The following is a 22,618-nucleotide window of genomic DNA, read 5'->3' on the forward strand; positions in this document are numbered from 1 at the left end:
GAAAACGATTATGACTCCAAAAGTGGAAGAAATTCAGCAGTTCAGTTCTCTTAAGATTTCAGGTCGACCACTGACATTAAACCCACAAAAACCCAGAAACCTTTTTTGTTGTAGTAAAGAAAGAAGAAGATGAAGAAATCGCGATCACGACATTCTACTGGGAAAACGAATAAGGAACGAATAAGTTCGGAGAGGATTAAACAAACTTCCGTTTCCCAGATTCTCTGTTGAGAATAGCACAGTTCTGAAAGCTTTCTTTACACTTTCCTCGTTTGAAACGAAAGCAGAAGAGATAAAGAAGGCCCTTTTCTTTTTCAGAGTTTTTTCTTCTCCCCCTCGTTTTTTATGGTTTCAGACAAGAGAGAGAAACAGAGAGAGAGGTTACAGCTGTTGGTAAAGAATAACAACACAAACAGAAGCTTTTTGAAGACATGGCTGGCTGCGAATTCAAGATGAAAGGGTGGAAAAGGCAAATGTTTTATTTTGGTTTGAAGTGGACTCAGTCCGATGACTGGACCCAGCGACTGCCCAAACCCCAACTCCCAACGCTTTAATTGTTATTATATCTAATTGAATTCCATTTCCAAGCAATTAAAAAAGAAGAAAGATAGATTATCTTTTAATGAAAAACTCAATCCAGGAAGAAAAGCTCCAAAAGCAAAATAAAGACCCAGAGAGAGGATTGTCTGGCTTTGCCATAGCAAATGAAGAGGAGGAGAAATCCTGTATCAATAGCCGTAAATTTTTTAAAATAAATTACATCTGAAATAATTTAACTTTTTTCCAAAAAAAAAATGATGACACTGCAGATTTTTCCACCTGCACTTTTGTTCTGAAAATATTGGTTCTTAAGCTATTATCATCTCCATTGGACAACAGGAGGAGTATACCAATCAAGCTTTCTCCTGCATCTGTTTCTATCTCTTCTTCAATATATTTACTTCTTTCGGGCAATGGTGAAAAACCCAAAAGAAGATGACAATAATAATCCAGTTGTCCAGTTCTAAGCCATGAAAATTGAGATTGAAACTTGAAAGTATAATGCTTTTGACTTTTCCCCCTGCCCTTTAACATCATCATAACTATGAATTTGATTGATGGATAATTAATTGATAATTACCCTTTTAAGTAAATTACTGTGGAAATGGCATGAGGAAGATGGGAAGAAAGCCCCAGTCAGCCAAAAGGAATCAATAAACTAATCCAATGTTTCATACAGAATAATGAATTGGTCAAATGGGTGGAAGATGTAGTCAGAAAAGCCTTCCTGGATTTTGCTTTTGCAGATCCGAAGATGAGTTCACCAGTTCGATTTGGAGGGACCCATATGATGTCAAGATTAGCTCAATTAAAACATAAAATGGTGGGGGTAAGGTACTTTAAAATATTTTATATCCACTGGGTAATGCTGGAACTGGAATTAAAAAGAGCATTGCCATTGTAAGTGCATTTGAGAATTGAGTCGTTAGGAATCATCAATGGCTGGGCATTTACTTCATCTAATAAGGCCAGCCTTTCCCCTATAGCTAATTGATGTGATTGCCAAGAGGGAGAGAGAGAGGGAGATTACTTTCATTGGGTTGTTGTGGCTTCAAATCTTCAGTTATTTATTTTTTGATAAAAAGAAAAATATATTAAAAAGCAAGACAAAGTACAAACTTAAGTGATCCAATCCCAGCATTGTTTGTGGGTTGTTAGAGTTAAATTATATATACCTACTCTAGAGGAGTTCAAGAATTGATCTATTAAATCACAATAAACACTTATCGAAGCCACGGGATGGGGAGAGAAAAATGAAAAGTAAGCAGATCATATAAATCGCTTGTTGGTAGTCCATATGCTCTTCAATTGGATTGATTCTTTCCTTGCCGTCTGTCATCCAAAGAAGAGTCCAAGGAGATCCGCTTCCATACTATCAGAAGTTCGTAAGCAACTTGCATTTGTTAGCATATGATGTCCATCTATCAAAAGGTAAAAAGCCCATTGAACTAGTGTAAGTGCGGGTTCAAAAATTCCTAAGATCATTAAACCAAGTAAGTGAGAGTTACAGTTAGTAGATGACAAATTGTAGATGGGAATATATGTGCTCTCAGTGGTATGGGCAGGAGTTGGGTGGCAACTAGGGGGATGAATGCTTAAGTCATTTAGCCATCTATTAACATTGTTAATGACCGATATGGGATTGGCCTTGGCAACACAGAACATAATCTTGTTTCTTACATCCCAGATAAAATAAACTGTAATAATAAAAATTGAAAAAAATCAAATGTCAGATTGTTTATCCGAAGCAAAAGTGCCACGGAGAGAGACACAAAGGTCCAATAAAGAGGATGCAAAGAGGTGCTCAATCCTTAATCCAAGAGGGCCAGCAGCCCAAATATGCTTAACCAAATCACATGAAAGGAAGAGTTGCCAGATCAATTCATCGTATGAACCACAGAATACACATGTAGGGTCGACTGAAATCCTTTTCGAGAGAAAAGCCCGTGTAAGAATTCCTTCATTTATTTTGCTTCCTCTATTGCATCATTAATCTCCTGTGTATTGACTGTTCTAACTTCTTCTCTTAATTCTAACATGTTTTCATGGATCTTTATCCCCTTTAGTTATCTGTCCGCCCCCAGTTTTCCAGTTCGTCTAAAAGGGGGGCTGGAATAATCACCCTATCCTTGCCCGAACACTTTACTCAAGTGGGGTCCACCACCACCCTATTAGAGGAACTGGGGAACTGGGCCGGATAGGGAACTAGAGGAGATAATTTTCCCTTTTTCCACAGGGCGTGGTTAATCTTTCTAAATTCTTCTATTATTTGTTTGTTGATTTTTCAATAAATGAATAGACAAATGTATCATAATTCTATCCAATCTTTTTTTCTTTCTTTCAGTTTTATATTTTTTTATCGATTCAAGACTTAGGTAGAATTCACCCTTAAAAAATAGTAATTAAGGGAGTGTCCAAGTCCTTATTAGGCAACAATCTTCCTTCAACACGTAAGCACGCACGTGGGAACTGAGATTTTACTTGAGGATTCTCTCTATTATTGGAGGCTCATGCTTTGACTCTAATATCACTTGTTGAGATTCAGATAGAACTTACTAAACCTTCACATCAAATTATTCATATATGACGTTAGATCATTGTTTTTGTATGAGATCCCAACACTTTCATCCGTCCAACTATCCATCTATATATTAATAACAATAATATTAGATTTTTTTTTTTTTGGTTGAAAACAATCATAATAGAAGACTCCATAGAAGATTCCATTATTTGAAGAATAGTATGAGTTTTAAAGGTTATGATAATCGAGGGAAGGTATGACTTGATTTGGTTCATATTAACTTAAGTTGACTCTTTGTTTGTTCTCATCAAAAAAATAAATTTGACTTTGTCATTTTAATTTTTTTTACTAAAACTACTTGCTTATCATTGATGCTTAAATAAAATCTTAAGTGTAAACATAAGTTGATTAGGTGATTACTTGGTCATTAGCGGTGGAGCGTGTTTATTTGATTGTTTGATTGGGAATTAAACCTGAACCAGTTGACCTTCTCAACTTATTTAAGCTTTGTCATTCTAATAGAGAGGAGATATTTGGTCTATGAATCAAAGCCTTAAAATAGATTAGTGGGAATTAAAATTTGTATTTAGAAGGAACAGAAAAAATTTATGTACAAATAACAGAATAAGGGTGCTAGATGATGTGTTGCTCCCTTCACTACAATTCCACAGTTGGTTCCCCTCTAATAAACAAAACAACCAGGGAACCCTGGAATAGATAGTTTTACCATTTTCTTTTCCTTTATTCCAAACGTCAATTGGTGGGGATCTGATTCCATCCATATAGATTTAGGTATCTACTTTCCAACCAGTTTTGGATTTTCAATTCTTCCACAACCTGCCAAACTACTCACAATTCAATCATCAGTGACTTTTCACCATTCCTCACCAACCCTACACCTTACCCAAGTTGCAAATCTCATGACTCACGTAGTCAGTACTAGTTCATAAGGAGGTCATTGCAGCGTGTTCTGTTTGTGCACCGCTCAGGCTGCTACAGGCAGCGCACTATAGAGGATATGAATTGCTTAAAAGCCACTTATTCAGGAACCAGTGTCAAATTCATTAAGTAATCACATCGAATTACTCACATTCAATGTTGATCCAAGTTTTTGTCATAATAATCTCCTTCTTTAAATAGAGCATACGTGGGAAGTTGAGATCTAATTCGACTCAAGTGTGTAAATCAGTTCAGTTCCATGGAGTGTTGGAGTGAATTGAATTGAATTGGTTTTAAAAAATCGATTGGACTTGCTTGGTTTTGTTCAGTTTTGGTTTTTATTCAGTTTCCACATTCGATTCTTATACATTTTGATTCATATTCATTTATTTGACTCATATACTATAATATAGTAGTATTATAAATATTAGGGAGAAAGATCGCTACCTAGGCGTGTGCAGTGCGGTGCCCCTACGCCCAGACATAGGGGCGGGCAAAATGACCATTGTATCCCCAAGTAGGGTTCTTTCTTCTTAAATATTAATACATTAATATATTGTATAGGAAATGTTCTTTGTATGGGAGTATGGCTCATGCGCATTGGGGCATCAAACACACTGTCGTCTGTGCATTTCATGGTGGGCAAGGCAATCATTTAATTTGAGATATTTTTCCCACCTAGTATTGGGACTCGACTAGTATTCACCCTTAAAATTAGCAATTTGGATCCTCTACTGCCTAGCTGCCCGGTAGGACCGTGCTGCCTAGACACGGCGAGGCGTGCAATGACCACCTCACCCCTATCCGAATGCTTTGCCCGAGTGGGGGTAAGGCTGTCATTGCATGCCTCACCATGTCTAGGCAGCAAGGTCCTGCCGGACAGATAGGCAGTAGAGGATCTGGATCCTAAAATTAGTCATTTAGGAGAGGGAACCCAAGTCTTTATATTGACATGAGATTGTATTTTTCATGTGAAACCCTAACAACAAACCCCTTGGCAACAAACCCCTAAGCCAAGCTGTGACATGTCTAACTTATAAGTTTTTGGCACTTTGTTCTGTCAATTCACTTCGAAGTCTGAGAGGAGTTCACATCGTCTACGGTTTCCTGATCGGTGCAGTTCCCTAGTGCCTCTCACAAGAGGGGGTGGGATCCACCCAAGATACTTGACCCAACACTTTGCCCAGGTGGGATCCACTCTCCTCTTGTGAGAGGCACTAGGAAACCGCATTGGTCAAGGAACCATACATGAAAAAAATTCAAGGACCCCACACTTATGACTAAGAAAGGATGAGAAACCACAACGAGGGGTCAGGAAAGAGGCCCTCAAAGGACCACACACTTATGACTAAGAAAGGATGAGAAAGGAGCATCGCATGTACCCAGCCACTTGTTTGCAGACCCAATATGTCAAAAAGCGATACCCCACACCCTTGCAATATCTCCTCCAGATCCCTGCACGGCCCAATTCCCTAATGCCTGTTGTAACGGAAGAGGCTATGGATAAACCTCTTCCGTTATTTCGAATTCTGAGTTGATCAAGTCAGCGCATGTTATTAGGACTCCTAGCCAGATCGTTGATAGCTCCTCCAACTTAGGAGTAACCACTGTCGTACATTGAAATTATTGTTACACACGTCTTTCTTTTAGTAAAGTACTTCCACACATCTCGACAACTTGAAAGAGATATGTAAAAGAATTGTCCAGTGGTCCACTGGTCCTGAATAAGAAATAGATCGTTAGGTTATTTGCATAGTTGCAAGTCAGGCTAAATTCTGGTTTAACTTTGAACCAAATCGGACCTTACTCAATTGAATTTGGTTGAAATTTATCAAATTCCCTAATCCAGACCATGCCTTTTACCCTAATATATTTGGTATGAACCGTTAATTACCCTTCATCCCACTCCAGAAAACAAAAACTGAAAATGATATTATGAACCGTAAGTGGGTGTGGTGGGAATTAGAGAGAGGAGGTGGGTTAAGGGTAAAGGTGTCAAAATGGAATCGAAACCAATCGTTTACGATCGAATCGAATTGCACCGCAAAAAATTGATCCAATTTTGGTTTTATAGGTTATTTTCTTTTTTCTGTTTTGATTTGCATCTTAAAACCGCGGTTTTAAACTGAAAAAGAAACCTGAAAAACTGAATAGAAACCGGTGCCTCTTACTAGAATACTAACCCATGCATCAATTGGATAATTAATAACATAATAGTTAATTTAATAAACATAGTTATTGTATCATACTTGAAACATAAAATAAGTAAAATGCCGCGGGTTAACTATATATTATATTTGTTCAAGTATGGATGATATTAAAATAGATTAACAAAACCCTACTTTCTAATAGAAGAAGTAGTTTGTTTTTCCTGTGAGAATAGAGAGGACAAAAAATTAAAAAAACAAAGAATTGGAAAGGAAAAGATTGATGAGTGAAGATAAGAAGTTTTTTTTTTTTTTTTTTCAATCACATAGACATGGGAAATATGATGAGTGAGGGAGATCAGGAGAGTATGGGGAAACATTGAAATATAAAAAGACCTTGAAAACGAGGTTGTCTTCATTACTGTTTACCAAAATCGACACTACACAAATCGCATGTAAACCGGTTGTGAATCAGATAACGAAAACTGAATAAAAACCAATAAAATTAGATCGTATGCAAAATGATTCTGAATTTGACTGATTCCTATCCAATTCGATTTTGATTTCACTTTATCAAAATGCAAACTACACCGCAACCAAACCAAATAATCAGAACCGTATCAATTGACACCCTTAGTTAGGGGTTGCACAGAGGGGTGGGTGGGAGGTGCATAGGAGGGTGACTCATGGTAGAGAGGAAGGCGGGGTGAGAGGTGGTGGCTAATGGTGTAGGGGAGGGGAGCGGAGCTTAAGTAAATTAGGGATTTAGAATTTACAATAAAGAAAGAGCTAAAAATTTGTTTTTTCTAGGATAACAAGAAAAGAAAGTTTGAGTAAGATAAGTATAAGGAAAGCTTCATTTTCATATTCCAATTTTCCTTCCTATTAATTTCTCATTACAATGAGGCGAAAAGGAGGCATATGATTCATTTTCCATGTGAAAGTCTAAGGAAGAAAGACTATGTTTGGATGTCAAACAATAAGAAAATAAAATTTGAATTTGAAGAGAGAAAGAGAGAAACACATAAATCAATAATTATATTATCATGATTTTTATCTCATTATATTTTATCTTTTCTTTTCTTAAAATCCAAACAAGGGCTTGTTATAAAAAAAAAAAACATAACAAGGACTACAACAATCAATCGAACACCGATGTGCTGGCAGTTCATTGGCCGACAGGTTGTTGAACATTGACATCACAAATAAATCAAGGGAAAAAGATCTCTGTCCGGAAGTGTGGTGTATACAAGCACTCTCATGAGTCTATCTCTCTCTTCCCCATGTGAAAAGATACCTCTGCCCCCTTATTTTAAGGAGGAGAGAAATAGACACATGGGAGTGCTGGTATAGAACCGTAAACCAGACTCCCGTACAGAAAACTGTTTCCCATAAATCAAATAAAAAACATATAATGAAGTGGGACACGAGACGAGAAACAGCCCGGACCATTTTGTTGCCATTTCATATTCGATGATCGATTAATCTAACTTGATGAGGATTCTAATTGGATAAATATTTTTAGGTTATTTTCACTAAAGATTAAGAATTAATGGGTTTTTCATTGGACCCATTTTATTGATAGGATTCACTACAACTTTAACCACTTCAGCGGCTTACCCAATTACTCGAGATTCCTGATTGTTCGATTTCTTGATGTCAGCAATGTACATCGGTCAAATATAATCATTTTCTCCTCGAAGACCTTTTCTTTTAATTTTTCATCATATAATTTTTCACTTTTTGGGCTGTCTTGGGAAAGCCTGACGTGCAAAAGTAGACTGGGCCTAAAGCCCACCGTTACTACTAATGGAAAATATCAGAAGGATAGGCTGCTTTCCAGTTTAGCAATATGGCAAATTTGGGTCTTCTGTAGCGTGACAGGGAGTGTAGTGCACCATCTGACGGCCCACAGTATTTGGGCACGTAACCCAACACACAGACAGGATGTTGAACTGCGTGCCAAAACACTGTGGGCCGTTGGATGTGCGCTACACTCCCTATCGCGCTACAAAGAAGCCCAACGCCAATATAGCCCACTAATTTGAGGATTCAGCTCCTCTCCTACTAGCCCAGCGTCCAAGAGTGCCTAATGAGGCATCCAACGTGCTAGGCTTCTGGGCGCACGAGGATATGTGTCTGTGTGGGGATCCGGACTTGCCCCAGCAGCCTGGTCGTCGGTTATAGAATGACTACTGGGGTTGCTATAGTGTTTTGCATGTTGAGCTCAGTTTTGCACAATTTATATCATTCCAATTTTATCTTGTTGGAGAGATATTGTATAAATTTATTTTGAATGAGAGAAAAGTCAAGGTAGTTGATTCACAAATGTATCAAATTATGCATTCCAAAATACAAAAAAGAGACAATTTGGGTCAAGTTTCCATACTTAGAAGGGTAATATGCCAATTCTAATCATCTGGGTATCTGGATTTGGATCTTGACCATTTCAAATATCAGTTCTATTTAACCTGCAATGTGATAGTATTCGAGCCCAAAGAATTCTTCCTTCAACCTTACATTCCAGAACCTGAGTCTTATATTTTGGCACTCACCAAAATAATAATAAAAAAAAAAGAACGTACTAGGGGTGTTAGTGGGCCGGGTTTAAAACCCCAGCCTAATCTTAAGTTCTCTTAACTCAGTCCAAGCCTAGGTCATGCTGGGATGTCTCAGCCCAGGCCCAGCTCTGTCAGGCTCAGTCCAACACAGTCCAGCCTGATTGACCTGGATTGGGCTAGACCGGATTGGCTTTGATTGACCCTATAATCCGCTAATTTATGTAATTTTAGTGCTTGGTTAGCCTTGATTGACCTGGATTGGCATGGTTTCTTCTTGGGAAAATTACATGATTAGCTACTTTTGGGTTTTCATTTACAAAACTGTCCACCCTATGTTTGAGTTAACAGAAATAGACAAAAACAAGTTTAGTTTTACAAAACTAGACAAAACAGTGACTCTCCTTCATCCTTCGTCTTTCTCGGCAGTTTCCCTCTGAAAAAATCTCTTTTTTTCCCTTTGTTACTTGGGGTAGCAGAGAATGGCGGTGGCTGGGACAAGGGTGGGGTTGCAGGGAACGGAGGATGCTTGGGCGAGAAGGCAATGGCAGGGGTGAAAATGTCTAAAAAAGTAAATGTGGGAGGGAGAGACTATTTTGTCCAGTTTTATAAACCTTAACTTGTTTTTGTCTATGTGTGTTAATTCAAACATAAGGTGAATAATTTTATAAATAAAAACCTGAAAGTAGCTAATCATGTAATTTTCCCTTTCTTCTTTTTGAAAATGAATTAAAAAATAGAAAAAAAGGAATGAATCAATGAGAGGGGTGGGTGGACGGAGGCGTAGAGAAATTAAGAGATAATGATGAGTGGATTGATAAAAAGTAAAGAGTGACGGTGATGTGTGTATATATTTATGATTTATTTATGGGAAGTAGAAAGTTGTTTGTTGGTTTGGCCTGTGCTTAGACACTGGAATACGCAAAATTACCACCCTACCTCTTTTGAAATAAAAAACCATATTTATATTGATGTTCCTCGGGACTACAAAATTAAGCAGCGATCTCTCACCCATTATTTATATACATTATACATAGGGTCAAGCTGGGCTCAGCTCAATCCAGGCCTGACCCAACCTTGGGCTTGAAAATCTAAACGCAGGCTTTCGTCTGGGCTAAAAGCAAGCTTAGGTTGGTAGCGTCAAATTGACACCCTAGAATGTACTCAGTGCGCAAAACTCGGACCCTGATCCCCTACTGCCAAGCTGTCCGGTAGGACCCTACTGCCAAGACATAGTAAGACAGGGAATGACCGTCTTACCCCAGCCCCAGTGCCTTGCCCGAGTGTGGGTAAGGCAGTCATTCACCGCCTTGCCGTGTCTTGGTAGTAGGATCCTGCCGGGCAGCTTGACAGCAGAGGATCCAAATTGGCGAAACTCCCACCAAGGACAACATGTGGACCCCACTTGGATGCCACGTGGCTACTGTCCTGTAGCCTTTGGGCCATGCCAGCCGTCTCACTAGGTCACTCCCACAGTCCCACCCATAGTCAAAACCATTCAGAATGGCGAAAAAACTGATAAAACGAGTACTGCAAGCTCCATGGCGCTTCTGGAAGCGATGAGCAACGCCTATCTCAAAATAAATTCGGTATTTAATGTTTTTTATTCTACCAAAAAAAAATCTCAAAATAAACATCAATAAAATATCTCAACCCATTTCAGAACTCTCTGTGATTTCAACTGTGAAATCTTGATTCTCAAAGAAGCCATGAGAGGACTCATAAATCAGAAACAATACAAATCTGTGACTCCGAATAAGATTGATATGATCATAAAGACATAAACACATGTTTGGTTTTTTGATAACCTGAATTGGAAGAAACAGACACTCAAATTCATGAAAGTTTCTAAAATTCTACATTTAAAAATGGGATTTTTTTCCCCCTGCTAGTTTATTTCTCTGATGTACAGATAGGTGGTAGAATCAATATTTCCTCCATAATCGAAAAAGATCACGAACCACATGAAACAGATTCTTCTTTCTTCCTGTAATCAACGTTTTTCTCCACTCCTCCTTCTCCACGAACTCACTGAACGTCAATGAACCCACCTCGCACAATGCTCTGTTATCCTCTGTTGTTGCAGGAACCACTTTGGATTGATCAGAAAAACGGCTACTGCTTCTCCTCGATCTGCAAATAGACGGCAAGGTCATCGTATGTCGTTCGATTAGATGGCTCAAAGTTGCTAATTCGAATGAGTCATATAAACAGCTCCCGCAATCCCAAACTTCTGTGGATGCTTCTTCTTTGCCTTCTATTCTTCCTCCACCCTCTCCTCTTTTTTCTTCTTCTTCAGCTTCTCTAGCTTCTGCTTCCATCATTTGGGATTTGGGAATTCTTCTGGAGTTTCAGTCTGTGTCTAGTGTCACCCATAAACTAAAAAGAATTATTTTTTACTAAATATATAGGAAGGACAAAACTATTTAATGATGAGGACAATTTCTATAAAATTCCTAACTCCAAGAAACCTTCAATGTTAAGACAATAACCATCAAAAGAAAAAGGGCAAATTTCATTGACACCCCCTATAATTATTCGAAAAGGCAAATACACCTTAAATTTTGTAAAAATATCACAGATTATCTTTATTTTATATTTTTATTTCAACTTAATCCACTTTGTTAGATCTGTGCAGTTAAGTGGCTGTTAACTCTTTTATAATGACAAAATTACCCTTACCATAGGATGAACTTTTATAATCGCAAATCCATGGCGATTGAAAGAAGAAAACCAGTCGGTAGCAGATATGAAATCAAATCCAAAGCTTTAAGCTTTTTCTTCTTTAAATATCAAAGTGCTCTGCTTCTTCTTGAGTCCCTTCACACAGTGTCTCTCTTCTCTGCTTTAGTCTAATCTTTACTCTTTCCTTCCTCGCTCACTCTTCATTTCCGTACGGATATTTACAATATTCTTTGTTCTTTTGTTTTGGTAAAATCACTATTCTTAGTTCAGTTGTGCTTAAAAAAGAGTGTTCTTCTTGCTCGTAGAAGAAATAGGATAGATAGAAGTTGGAATCAGAGCAGAGATGGAAGAGAAAGTGGGTCAGTGGGTTCAGTGGTGTGAAGAAGAAATAACTCTTTTAATGTTTCACGTTCTCTCCAAATGGATCGGGTCCAACGAGTGGCCCAAGAAAGCTTCAAACTCAGCCAAGCACAGGACTCTTGCACACGATTATGTACACCTCACCCCACCTTAAGGATTCCGACGAGAAGGTCGATACCGCGGCGGTCATCCATCCAGATGCTGGGATCCGTCCAGATGGTGTCATTCACAGGATCGAACGGCTGTTAATCCCCCGATCTGTCCAAGAAGACTTCAACCGCCGTAGAAACCTCGGTCAAATTACAGCAGTTAAGGCCGAAGGAGCACCAGAAGTTGACCCTAGAACACACCGGCTCAAGAAACAAGCAGCACCGGTGACTGCAGGTGCGCCATCTGTGCTGCCGATCTACGACGCAATGGCTCCGGGGCCGTCACTAGCAACGACAGCTGCCTTTTTCCCAACTTAATCTTCTTCTTCAAACATCCCTGCCGCCACTGCAACTCCTTGCTTGGAGGTTTTTTTTTTTTTTTTTAAATGAAACTGCATTCGGCGACCTACCGGAAGACCAACAAACCGTCGATAGACACAGAAACCATAAATAGGACAGGATCACTGAACTTGAGTTTAACAAGTGGGCGTTTTTGCCAATGGTTTTGGAATTCGGATAGCCATTGCTTCATCTTACACTCTTACGCATCTAATTAGAGGAGTACACCATGGCCCTCACACCATGCAAGTGGGATGGATGGCAAAACTTGGTGTCCACTGCCCACCATGATACGCAATAACGCCGATGCTCTTGAATCGATTGTGGTCGGAGGTTGCAGCGGTGGAGCAGAAAGAAACGGAGAAGAAGAAGAAATGGTGGGTCCCATGAAGAGAATGATTTATATTGATGGTCCTACTCATATTGAACTTAGCAGGGTTGCAGGGGAGCAAGAGAAGGAGGGCTGGAGGGGGTGGCGCTGGTGGTGGTGGTGGCTGCGGCGGAAGAAACGGCAGGAGGAGAAGAAGGAGAAGAAGAGAAGAAAATGGGTATTTCACCCTTGGGAAGAGGATAAAATCGACATTTTAATTTTTGAGGGTAACCTTACTTAACGTCAGGGGGAAGGTTGCCATTTTAACAAAATTTAAAGTGTACTTACCTTTTCGAATAGTTATAGAGGGTGTCTGTGAAATTTGCTCAAAGAAAAATTAATTACTTTATAGAAATAATAACTAATAAGAAGAGAAAAATGACTCTTAAATGCAACATCAAGTAACCATTATTTGTAAAGACTAAAGAGTTACCTAATTTTGAGCCATGTAAAGGGCGGTGACCAAGAAATTGGACATATATATTCATCAATACTTCCACTTGGGACAAGTTTAATTATAGTTAGAAAAATTAGAAAGAATTATGGTCAAGATTGTTTATTTATTTATTTGAGAAAGGGTTTCTTACAACAAGTGTGTGGGGAGGAATATATACGTCACAGGCCTACAGTAATGGTATTGCAGAGAATGGTATCATTCACATGGGGTAGAATAGGAGAGAAAGTGTCAGTGAGAGCCTTACATCTCATTAGGTGATAGGGTGCACATTGAATCTACACTCCAATGTCATGCGTTGTTATTTATATTTTATTTATTTATGAGAAAATCTTATTGGAATTTGGAACCAAAATAGTGAACTTAGAAGTTGTAACTTTAATTTTTTTTTTCCAATGAGCATAAATCTTGTCATTTCACATAAATACTTCATCAATAAGTTCAATTTTTTGAAAATCCGTTTTATCTCTACATTAAATACTATTTTAAATAACATTTGAGAATTTAACAAGAGACAATAAGTTACAACTTCTTAGTCATTCATTTATTTGCATTCAAGCTATAAAGACATATGGTCGAAGAAAATGTAAAGTCAAATAAACTAATATTAAAAAAACGAGGCCTAATATCTTTAGAATGTTTTGAATTAAATAATTTAATTTGCCTTTTTAATGGGAACAAAATTCCCTCTAACAACCCCCAAAAAAAAGAAAAAAGAAAAGAAATAGATGAATCATTCAAAGAATACCTAACATGAAAATAATACTAAAATATGATATTATTAATAATCAATTTACAAATGACGGAGAGAGAGATAGTAATTTGAAGAAAATCCAATCTAAAATAAGACCACCAATTCTGGAAAATTATCTTCTCTAGTTTCTGTCCCGCCCAGTTCCCTAGTTCCTCTAATAGGGGGTGGTGGACCCCACTCAGACAGAGTATTTGGGTAGGGATAGGGTGATCATTCCACCCCCCTTTCGGAGGAACTGGAGGACTGACCGGGCAAGGAACTGTAGGGGATAAAGATCCACCAAATTCTCAATGCAGTAGATTGGTCCCAAAGAACTTTATGTTTACTCACTCTTTCTCTCTCTCTCTCTCAATCAATTGGCACTACCCTCATTCCCCATTTTCACCACCACTAATGTTTTCCTCAAATTTTCTTCAAATTAAAAGCAGTTCCAACCATCCAAAATCGGCATTTTTGCTAGAATATTCTATAATCAAATCATTAGGTTTAGAAGGGATCCACCATATTTTCAGACTGGAACTGCTTTAGGTTAACCGATCTGATGGAAAGAAATTTTCTACAAAGTGGGCTGCAGGAATTTTACTGTTTCTCTATGGGTTCACATATTCCCCCTTATGTTTTGATATTTTACAAAATACCCCTTCTAAATTCTAATGGGAGTAGGACTCATCTTGGTGTCTGTGATTATGGGCAGTAGGAAAATTTTGTCCTTATCTATCTGATGCCAGAATAAATTGATTTAGGGGAAAAAATGGAAAATGACTTCAATATTTTTTTTTTGGTGAAGAAAATTGACTTCAATATTCAATATGATAGTGCACACTAGAATGTTGCATATTGTAGAATGTATTTTCCTCATCTTTGTCTTCTTTCTTCTTCTTATGTTTCTTTTTTTTTTTTTTTTTTGGTGCAATTCAAGGGCCCACCAACCATCAACCTCAATAGGACCCCACAAGGAGGTAATGAGGGGACCCATAAAGGGTCAAATATGGTACCCAAAGGCTCCATTTCTTGGAAAGCAATTAAATGTGGACTAGGTGTCGCTAAGGAGACTTGAACCACCGATCAAACGCCTGACGCAGTTCTCCCAAGGGAGTAGCGAACCACCAGGACAAGCCCTGGATCGACTCTTTTTATGCTTCTACTTCCATCATGTAGGGGTTTCAATGTTACAGTGTCAATGTTTCAACAAATTTAATAATATAAATAAATTTATATAAAGGAGGAGTTTCCAAAGATCCAAAGCAATAAAATAGAGGAGACTTAATTTTCAATCAGGGGTTGTTGGATTATATGACAGATGCTCTGTTTTGACTTTAAAATTGAAATAATTTTTCCAATGATAGATAGTTAATATTTTAAAAGTTTTTTTTGTCTGGCGAAAGATTAGAGATACTAGTCTAGCACTAAATTTTGCCAAATGGTAGATTTCAAACTCAAAATACATCCTCTCATGTATTATCATCTTCTACTTACAATTACTGTTTCTTTCTAAAAATATTTCAATTGATTTCCAAAGGTTTTTTTTGCCCCTAATTCTATTTTGATTGAAACTTGATATGTGATCATCAATTAATCGAAGGGTTAGGATTGTCAAGTCAACCTGGATTTTCAAAGTAAGACACCACATTTTCATCCCACAATTTTAGCTCTATCTGACCAGATCTTTGTCCCCTCTAGTGCCCTGCCCGGCCCAGTTCTCCTAATGTCTGTAATAAGGGGGAGCGCAATAATCACCTTATCCCTACCCAGAGACTCTGCTCAGATGAGGTCCTCCCCCATATTACAGGCACGGGGAACTGGGCTGGACAAGGACCAGGAGGAGATAATTTTTCCTATCTAACCTGCTGCTACGTGAGACACCCAGTGCTGGTCCAGAAACAAAAAACCCAAGAGTTTTCGGAACTTTTTGCGGAAAAAGTTTCTTATCTTCACCGACGCTAAAGAGAATCGACCTTTATAATTCTCCTCTATAAAATCCGAAACCGCCCACAGAATCACATCTGATAGCAATATAAACAAGGAATCTCTTCACCATGACGGTGTCCAAATTTTACCTTTTGTCCTTTTTGAATATTAAGCAAGAGCAAGTTGCTGCTAAGGTCATTACTATGCTTTCAAGCATCAGGTTCATTCATTCGATGTTTACCAATACACCATAGTATCCCCCTACCTAAATACCAAAGATCATACCAACTCTTCTATCTTTGCAAATTCCCACTGCCCAAAAGAAAATTAAAAAAAGAAATCTAGAAAAAGAGAAATCTGCTGAGCCAACAGAATATTCAGTCCACTTCAAATCCTGGCTATGCCCAACCTGCATGAATGAAAAGTCTCTAGAATCAGTGCAACCCAATCCCCAACTTGAGCTACGCTGACTATTTAACTCTATTGGCTGTGTTTGGTATGTATTCTTGGAATAGATTTTACGTTTAGAACGCTTTCTGAAACCGAAAAAAATAAATTTGCAATTTGCAATCTACACCTAGAATCTATTAGATTCTAAGAATGCATACCAAATATACCCTTAAACTAGTGAACCTATTGTAACCCAATTCCGAAATTTTTTTTTTTCTGGTGATCACTGGAGTTGCAAGAAAGTCATTAGGTGCTGGGAAGGATGTCAAAGAGAGGGAGAAGGGAAAACAGTCACCACCGATGCGATACGCAACCTAATTACAGCTTGAAGTAAACTGCTTTCCTTATTACTTTTAACTTCTTGTCAATTTCATCTTTACAACCCAGTAATTTGCTAATCACAGTATCAAGTATTACGCAGGACTAACACACAACAAACAAGCAAGTATAGGATCAAGAACCCACTCATTACCTTTCAGGCAAAAGCCTTACTCAAATACCTCTTAACTACGTTATCACAAAGGATCTGCAAGACAATTGTGTTTAAAGGACCCACACATCTTGGGGTCTTGAACTGGCTGACTGCGGCTCCAAGCCCGAGAAAGTGATCTAGAATCTTCTGGAAGGTTCCTCTCTTGACGACCCGGAGTTCAAGTGGTCCAATTGTCTTAACCTTGCGAGAACTAACATAGCCTGCATCCACGAAAGACCGATCCAAACAATCACAAGACTTATTAAGTACTTCTTCACTTGCCTCACCACTGAGCTCCCAGAAGATCACATAGTGGCCAGGGTCTGTGGAAACGTCTACATGGCTCGAGAAGTCAACTACCTCGATCTTCTCTTCCAATAACAGTTTACTCGCTTCTTCTACAGCTAGCTGCAAATCTTTCTCTGTGTTCTTGTCTATGTTGATTGTCAGTAGGAGACTCCTCCTACAAACGAACTGGAGCTCTGGTGTAGAATTATGGAAGCCTATCACCTTCACCACATCCCCTAGCCTGTACCTGTATAAACCTGTATTGTGGATCAACCGCAAAGATAAATCAAGATCCCATGAATGAAGGACTAGAATGAATCATAGACACAACCCATCTAGAAGTTCCTAATAGTTGAGAATTACACGAACATCATCCCATCACCTATCAGTTACATCAGAGGACAATCTATCAAAGGATTGGTTGTGAAGATATATCTATAAGCACACTTCCAAACAAGGATGGAAATTGAAGGCATAAAATAACAAATGGAACTGGACATAGGGCACACAGTACCAAACCCTTGCTCCAGCCACCAAGAATCCCAAAAACTGCACTATGGATGTTAGAGCTTATTTACACAATTGACTAGAATCACTGTACCATGTGACATAGTAATTGGGTCTGCATGTGAAATTATACAATGTAATGTAAATAGTGTATATAATGTGTCTGTGCTATATAGCTTGATGTATTTCAGTATGAAAATCTGATCAGCATTAATTTGGATGTATTCCAACACTAAAAGCAGTTTTGTCTCATATGATCCCATTCAAACTTTCCAAGACATGGTTTTAATAAAATAAACCAAAAGATCACGGCAGGATTTGACCTAACTAGTGTGTTTTTTCTCCATTAAATTCTCAGAGTTCTTATTCAATATTCCCTGATTATGATAGGCACAACAGATTACATTGAAACCTAATACATGGATAGACCCAGAAAGTATGCTGAAAGATGACCAAAAGTACCTTTGCACCACCCCATCTATCAAAACATCACATTTAGAAGCTTTGTCTATTATTAAAGAATGTCTACATCATCGTACAGTTAAATGAAAAATCATGATGTTATTCCCACCCCCCCCCCCCAACAAAAAAAAAAAAAAAAAAAAACTAAAAAACAAAGGATGAATGTCTATATCACCACTGTTAACAAGTTTATCAACAACATAAAAAGTATTTGAGATTTCATTGTCCCTTCTATCATATAAACACATATTTGGTGGTCTGTCAATCATCTAGCTTTAATACCTTTTACAACAACTAATCTTAGAACCTTATTACTAGGACGGAAACTAAAGGCGCCATAAGGAAAATGTGAAGATTATATAAAAACAGTTTCTGGGTCCACGATGGGAATTCAAGATGCATTGGAACCTGACAAACAGATGTAACAAAACTAAAAACACCATTATGAGACAAGTGGGAAGTATCATCCGTCTGTGTATAACCTGACAAACAGATGCAACAAACCAAAAAAAAAACATTATGAGACAGACAGAAGTAACTTTTTAACAAGTAGAATGTCCCATCAGAATCTTTCACGATTTCATTACTAGATACATCATACAAAACTTCAATAAAGATACGGCACAACACAGTTGGGTACACTAAAGTATTCAGTCTTTTATACTCATTTTGCCTTATATGTAGCACCTAGATAATATCAACACCAATCGGTCATGGCTACGTAATCTAACAGTGAAAGAACAGCCATGATCATTAAAGTTCGATGGTTATCAAATTATTATTGGATGCCTCTTAGCCAATTGGAATGGTGATGCCACCTTGGGAATAATGAACAGTATTCCCAACACTAGAAGAGAACAGAATAACAACTGAGCAAGAGCAAAAGCGAGGAAGAGGGGAATATTGGAATGAGGACAGAAACCTTCCTTTTCACCAGCACCCAAAGCAACACATATGTCTAGGAGAAGGAAAGGGGAGACGGGATTCAGAGCTTCCAAGATAAGGCTTCTACCAAGGAATTCATTAGGTTAAAATTTTTCCATGGTTTAGTGTTCCCAACGGCTCCACCCAACAACCTTTTTGGATCATTCACGATGATCTTTGGACCTTAAAATGGAAGCATAATAGTAAGAACCATCTCATGAGTCCGATATTTGGCCCCATCAATTATATTCCCAAACCAAATAAGGAGAAAGGGGAAAAGGAAGAGAAAAGGATATATCCTGAATGTATAGGATGGTTGGAAATTCAAACAGGACTCAAGGCAGAAAGAATGGTTTCTACAAGTTCCCATCACAAGGTTAGTAATACTCATATAAAATTACCTGCAAAATTTGTGACGATGATTTCATACTCTTCTCCAATCTTAACTTCAGTTAGACCCACCGGATTTGATTCAATACGAAGGACTCCAGAAGCATTCTCATCCTGAAGAGGGATAAATTCAAAATAGCCAATATCCGGAAGCACTGCAAAAGTGGCCTGCTCGGGAGGCAACGTAGGATTGACATTGGCACCAATCCATCCTTCAGAAGACCCATAGTCTGCACTTAACAGAGGTAGTCCACCAGCATAATGTCTCAATTTCTTCAAATATGGCTCCATGGATCCTGTCATGATCCCATATATGTATTTGGCATTAGGAAAAAGTTCTGGTATTACGCCATACCAATTACTCAATCCTGAAATTTTCTTGTAAATCAAGTCTGCTAGTTCAGGGTTCGGCTTAAGAAGTTTTGACATAGCTGTTCGGATAGATTGCACATTGACTCGGCTGCTAAGGACCCCCTCTCGGATATCAATGCAGAGTTCCTCCCAGCAATGTTCGAGTGTCCGGAATGCATGGACAATGCTGTGGGCAAATGTAGAAGACACTGTCTTAACTTCGTCATAGCAGATGAGCCCACATAAGAGATGGCAGTATAAGGATTGGTGGAAGTCAGGCCCGAATATTACTTCATCTGGGCTGCAACACTGGGACTGGATTGACTTCATTGTTTTCTTGAACTGTGAGCTCCGGTAAACATTTGTAGTGGCAGTGCCTGCTGCCAGACCCCCTTTTGTTTTGAACTGCTTGCTGCTATAGATGAACTGCAAAGCTTTTCCATTCACAATTGGGAATTCTCTGCAAAATGAGTTTCCTTTTCCGTCACTGAGGAAATGCATATACTTTGGAACTAGGACATGGGGAACATATAATACGCGAACAGATTTAGGCAGTGTTCCCAAAAAGTTGAGATGAGAGTAAGATGAATCAATAATAGTCACCAAGATTGAGACTAGGAGGGGAATTCAAATAACGTCAAACATCAGTTCTTAATGAGACTGAAGACTAGTTTTCAGTGTCACGGAAATATTTACTCACAGCTAAGGGATATTTCACAACAGCATCATAGAAAAATAAGAAACAACTATTTATTTTGGTATAGAATGCACACCGAGAGGGTGTTTTGTAACTTGTATTTCACGAGTTTAAAGACATTTAATCAACTCAAAACAATCCTAACCATTGGAAATACAGCATTCCATTTTTTCCTTGGGGGATGGGGGGTGGGGTGGGAGTGGGGCACGGGAAAACCATTCCCATAGTGGTGCTGCTTACCTATTTCTGAAGGCGAAGGATGTCCGGTATATCTGCATCGTGGAGTTTACCAACTCTTCATTGAAAGGAACAAACTTGGGCTTCCCTTGTGTTGTTCCAGAACTGCAGCAGGCCCATTTTTTAAAAATTAGAGCAGGCCAAGTTAATGACAAAGAAAAACATAAGCTACATACCTTAGAGAGATGGTCGTAATTGGTTTTCCAGTAAGAATAGGAGAAACATCTCCATCTGTAATTCTCTTAATGTAAGGTTCCAAATCGTCATGAGTAGCCAACGGAACACGGGACTTGAATGTCTCAGGGTCGGTTCTTCCATTGAGGCCCCATTTCTGCAAGTACTCTGCTTCACAGTTTTCTGTCAAAATTTTATGGAGAGTTTCTCTCTGAACTCGTTTTGCATCCCTTGTCAATCCTTCAAATTCCTCTATCACCTTCTCGTGATTGAATTGCTCAATTTTCTCCAACATCCTTAAAAAGGTTCAACTACTGGTTGTACTTTACTGCAGTGAAACGAAAAGAACTCAGTTATTCTAGCGAATAGCTTCCTCAGCCAGTTAAAGTAAAGCTCAAGCCCACTCCCCGCCCCCCACCCAAAAAAATAAATCTGAATAGCTTCCTATTTGTCGAAAAGATATTGATCATAGAAGTCACATAAGAAATTTAAAATCCTTCTAACAGAAGCAACAGACACCAAAAAAACTGCTCAGGAAAGCAGGAAACCTCAAAAATTAAAGCTCCAAAGATGAGTCTATAATGAGATGCTCATTCATTCCAAATTTCGTCATGCAGAAAACAAATTGAAAGAACCACAGAAATTAATCAAGCCACGTCACCTCCCGGGGACCTTTGTTTTTCCAATAAATTTGTCTACCACCAATGAAGGTAAAAAAGTCGAATTCTACGGAAAAAGAAGAATGGAAGATAGTGATATCCATCTCAGGTCTCCCACCCGGCTAAAGGACGGCAAATGGGCAATCGAATGAAAAGGTGAAAAGAAAAATAAAGTAGAACAATAGTAACAAAAGGCAGAATTAATGGGGTTATCCATTGAACTGTAAAACTCTTTCCCCCATTTTTTTTATGGTGAAACTCTTTCCCCGATTTAAGAGTATAAAAATCTAGCCTAAACTGAATATAAGTGAAGTTGAACGCACTAAATTCTAGCCTAATCAAAAATTTCTAGAAAAAAACAACGAAAAAGATAATTTTCAAGTTTTTCATATATACAAGGAAAGAACAGATGTTCGCAAACGCGTATTCGAGAAAAAAGAGGGGAGGGGGGATTACAACTGGAAATTTTGGAGTCATCAACTTTTGACTAAAGTCAAACAAAGTCAATGCTCAAAAGCTTCACCTTTCTATATAGAAAAACCTGAGTTCTAGTAAAGGGGCCGATGATAAGATGCAGAAGAAAACACAAAAGAAATTGAAACAAAGACCTTTGAACAAACTTCAGAAAATTTTCACATCTGTAGGACTTCAGTCAGAAATAGAAAAAGTAAGTTGAAGAAGAAATATCAAAGCCTTTAAGAGGAAGGGATTTTTTTTTGGAAAAAAACAAACAGAAAAAGCATAATTACACTTCTTCTTGATTAAAAGAGAAGACTGATAAAAATTAAATCTTAGCCAAGTTAAAAGAGGAGAAAGAGCTTGAACTCATTAATATGCAAGTAATGAAACCAAATTGATCTAAACAAACAGAGGAAAAAAAGTCGCATGAGATAATTCACCAAGATGAAGTCTGAAATACTTAAATCGAACCTTTCTCAGGCTATTACAACCGGTGCTCTAAGGTCTGACAGAAATTATTGGAAGAAAATTTTGCAATAAAATTCAGATTGGGAAAGAGAAGAAGGAGAAATTCTACTATACCTCAGCTTTAATTCCTGCGAGTCAGAGGAGAATTCATATGAGTTTGGCCAGTAGATAAATGAGTAAAAGCAGCTATAAACGGGGAAGGCCGGGCTCCAAAAGTTCTCAATGTCCTTCTTTTTTTAATCGATTGAAGGAATGGAACCACAGAGGTCTCGGATTCGACGGAGATTCCTCAACTTTAAATAATCAAACTTCGATGCAACCTTCTTTACGGCCTGACCTGACTGTCACACGATGCC

General features: G+C 38.3%; 1 protein-coding gene across 1 annotated transcript; it reads right to left on the minus strand.

Annotated features, from left to right (window-relative positions):
* Window positions 1-16,593: 16,593 nt before the first annotated feature.
* LOC122664782 (jasmonoyl--L-amino acid synthetase JAR6-like) lies at window positions 16,594-22,617 on the minus strand. The gene is made up of 5 exons (XM_043860755.1): window positions 22,377-22,617; window positions 20,679-21,004; window positions 20,506-20,607; window positions 19,229-20,028; window positions 16,594-17,191 (listed from the first exon to the last, which is right to left on the minus strand). Exons 2-5 carry the CDS (start codon window positions 20,969-20,971, stop codon window positions 16,650-16,652), a joined length of 1,737 nt encoding a protein of 578 aa, XP_043716690.1. The 5' UTR covers window positions 20,972-21,004; window positions 22,377-22,617; the 3' UTR covers window positions 16,594-16,649.
* Window position 22,618: the final 1 nt, after the last annotated feature.

Source organism: Telopea speciosissima, chromosome 6 (assembly GCF_018873765.1).
Source record: "Telopea speciosissima isolate NSW1024214 ecotype Mountain lineage chromosome 6, Tspe_v1, whole genome shotgun sequence".
NCBI lineage: Eukaryota > Viridiplantae > Streptophyta > Magnoliopsida > Proteales > Proteaceae > Telopea > Telopea speciosissima.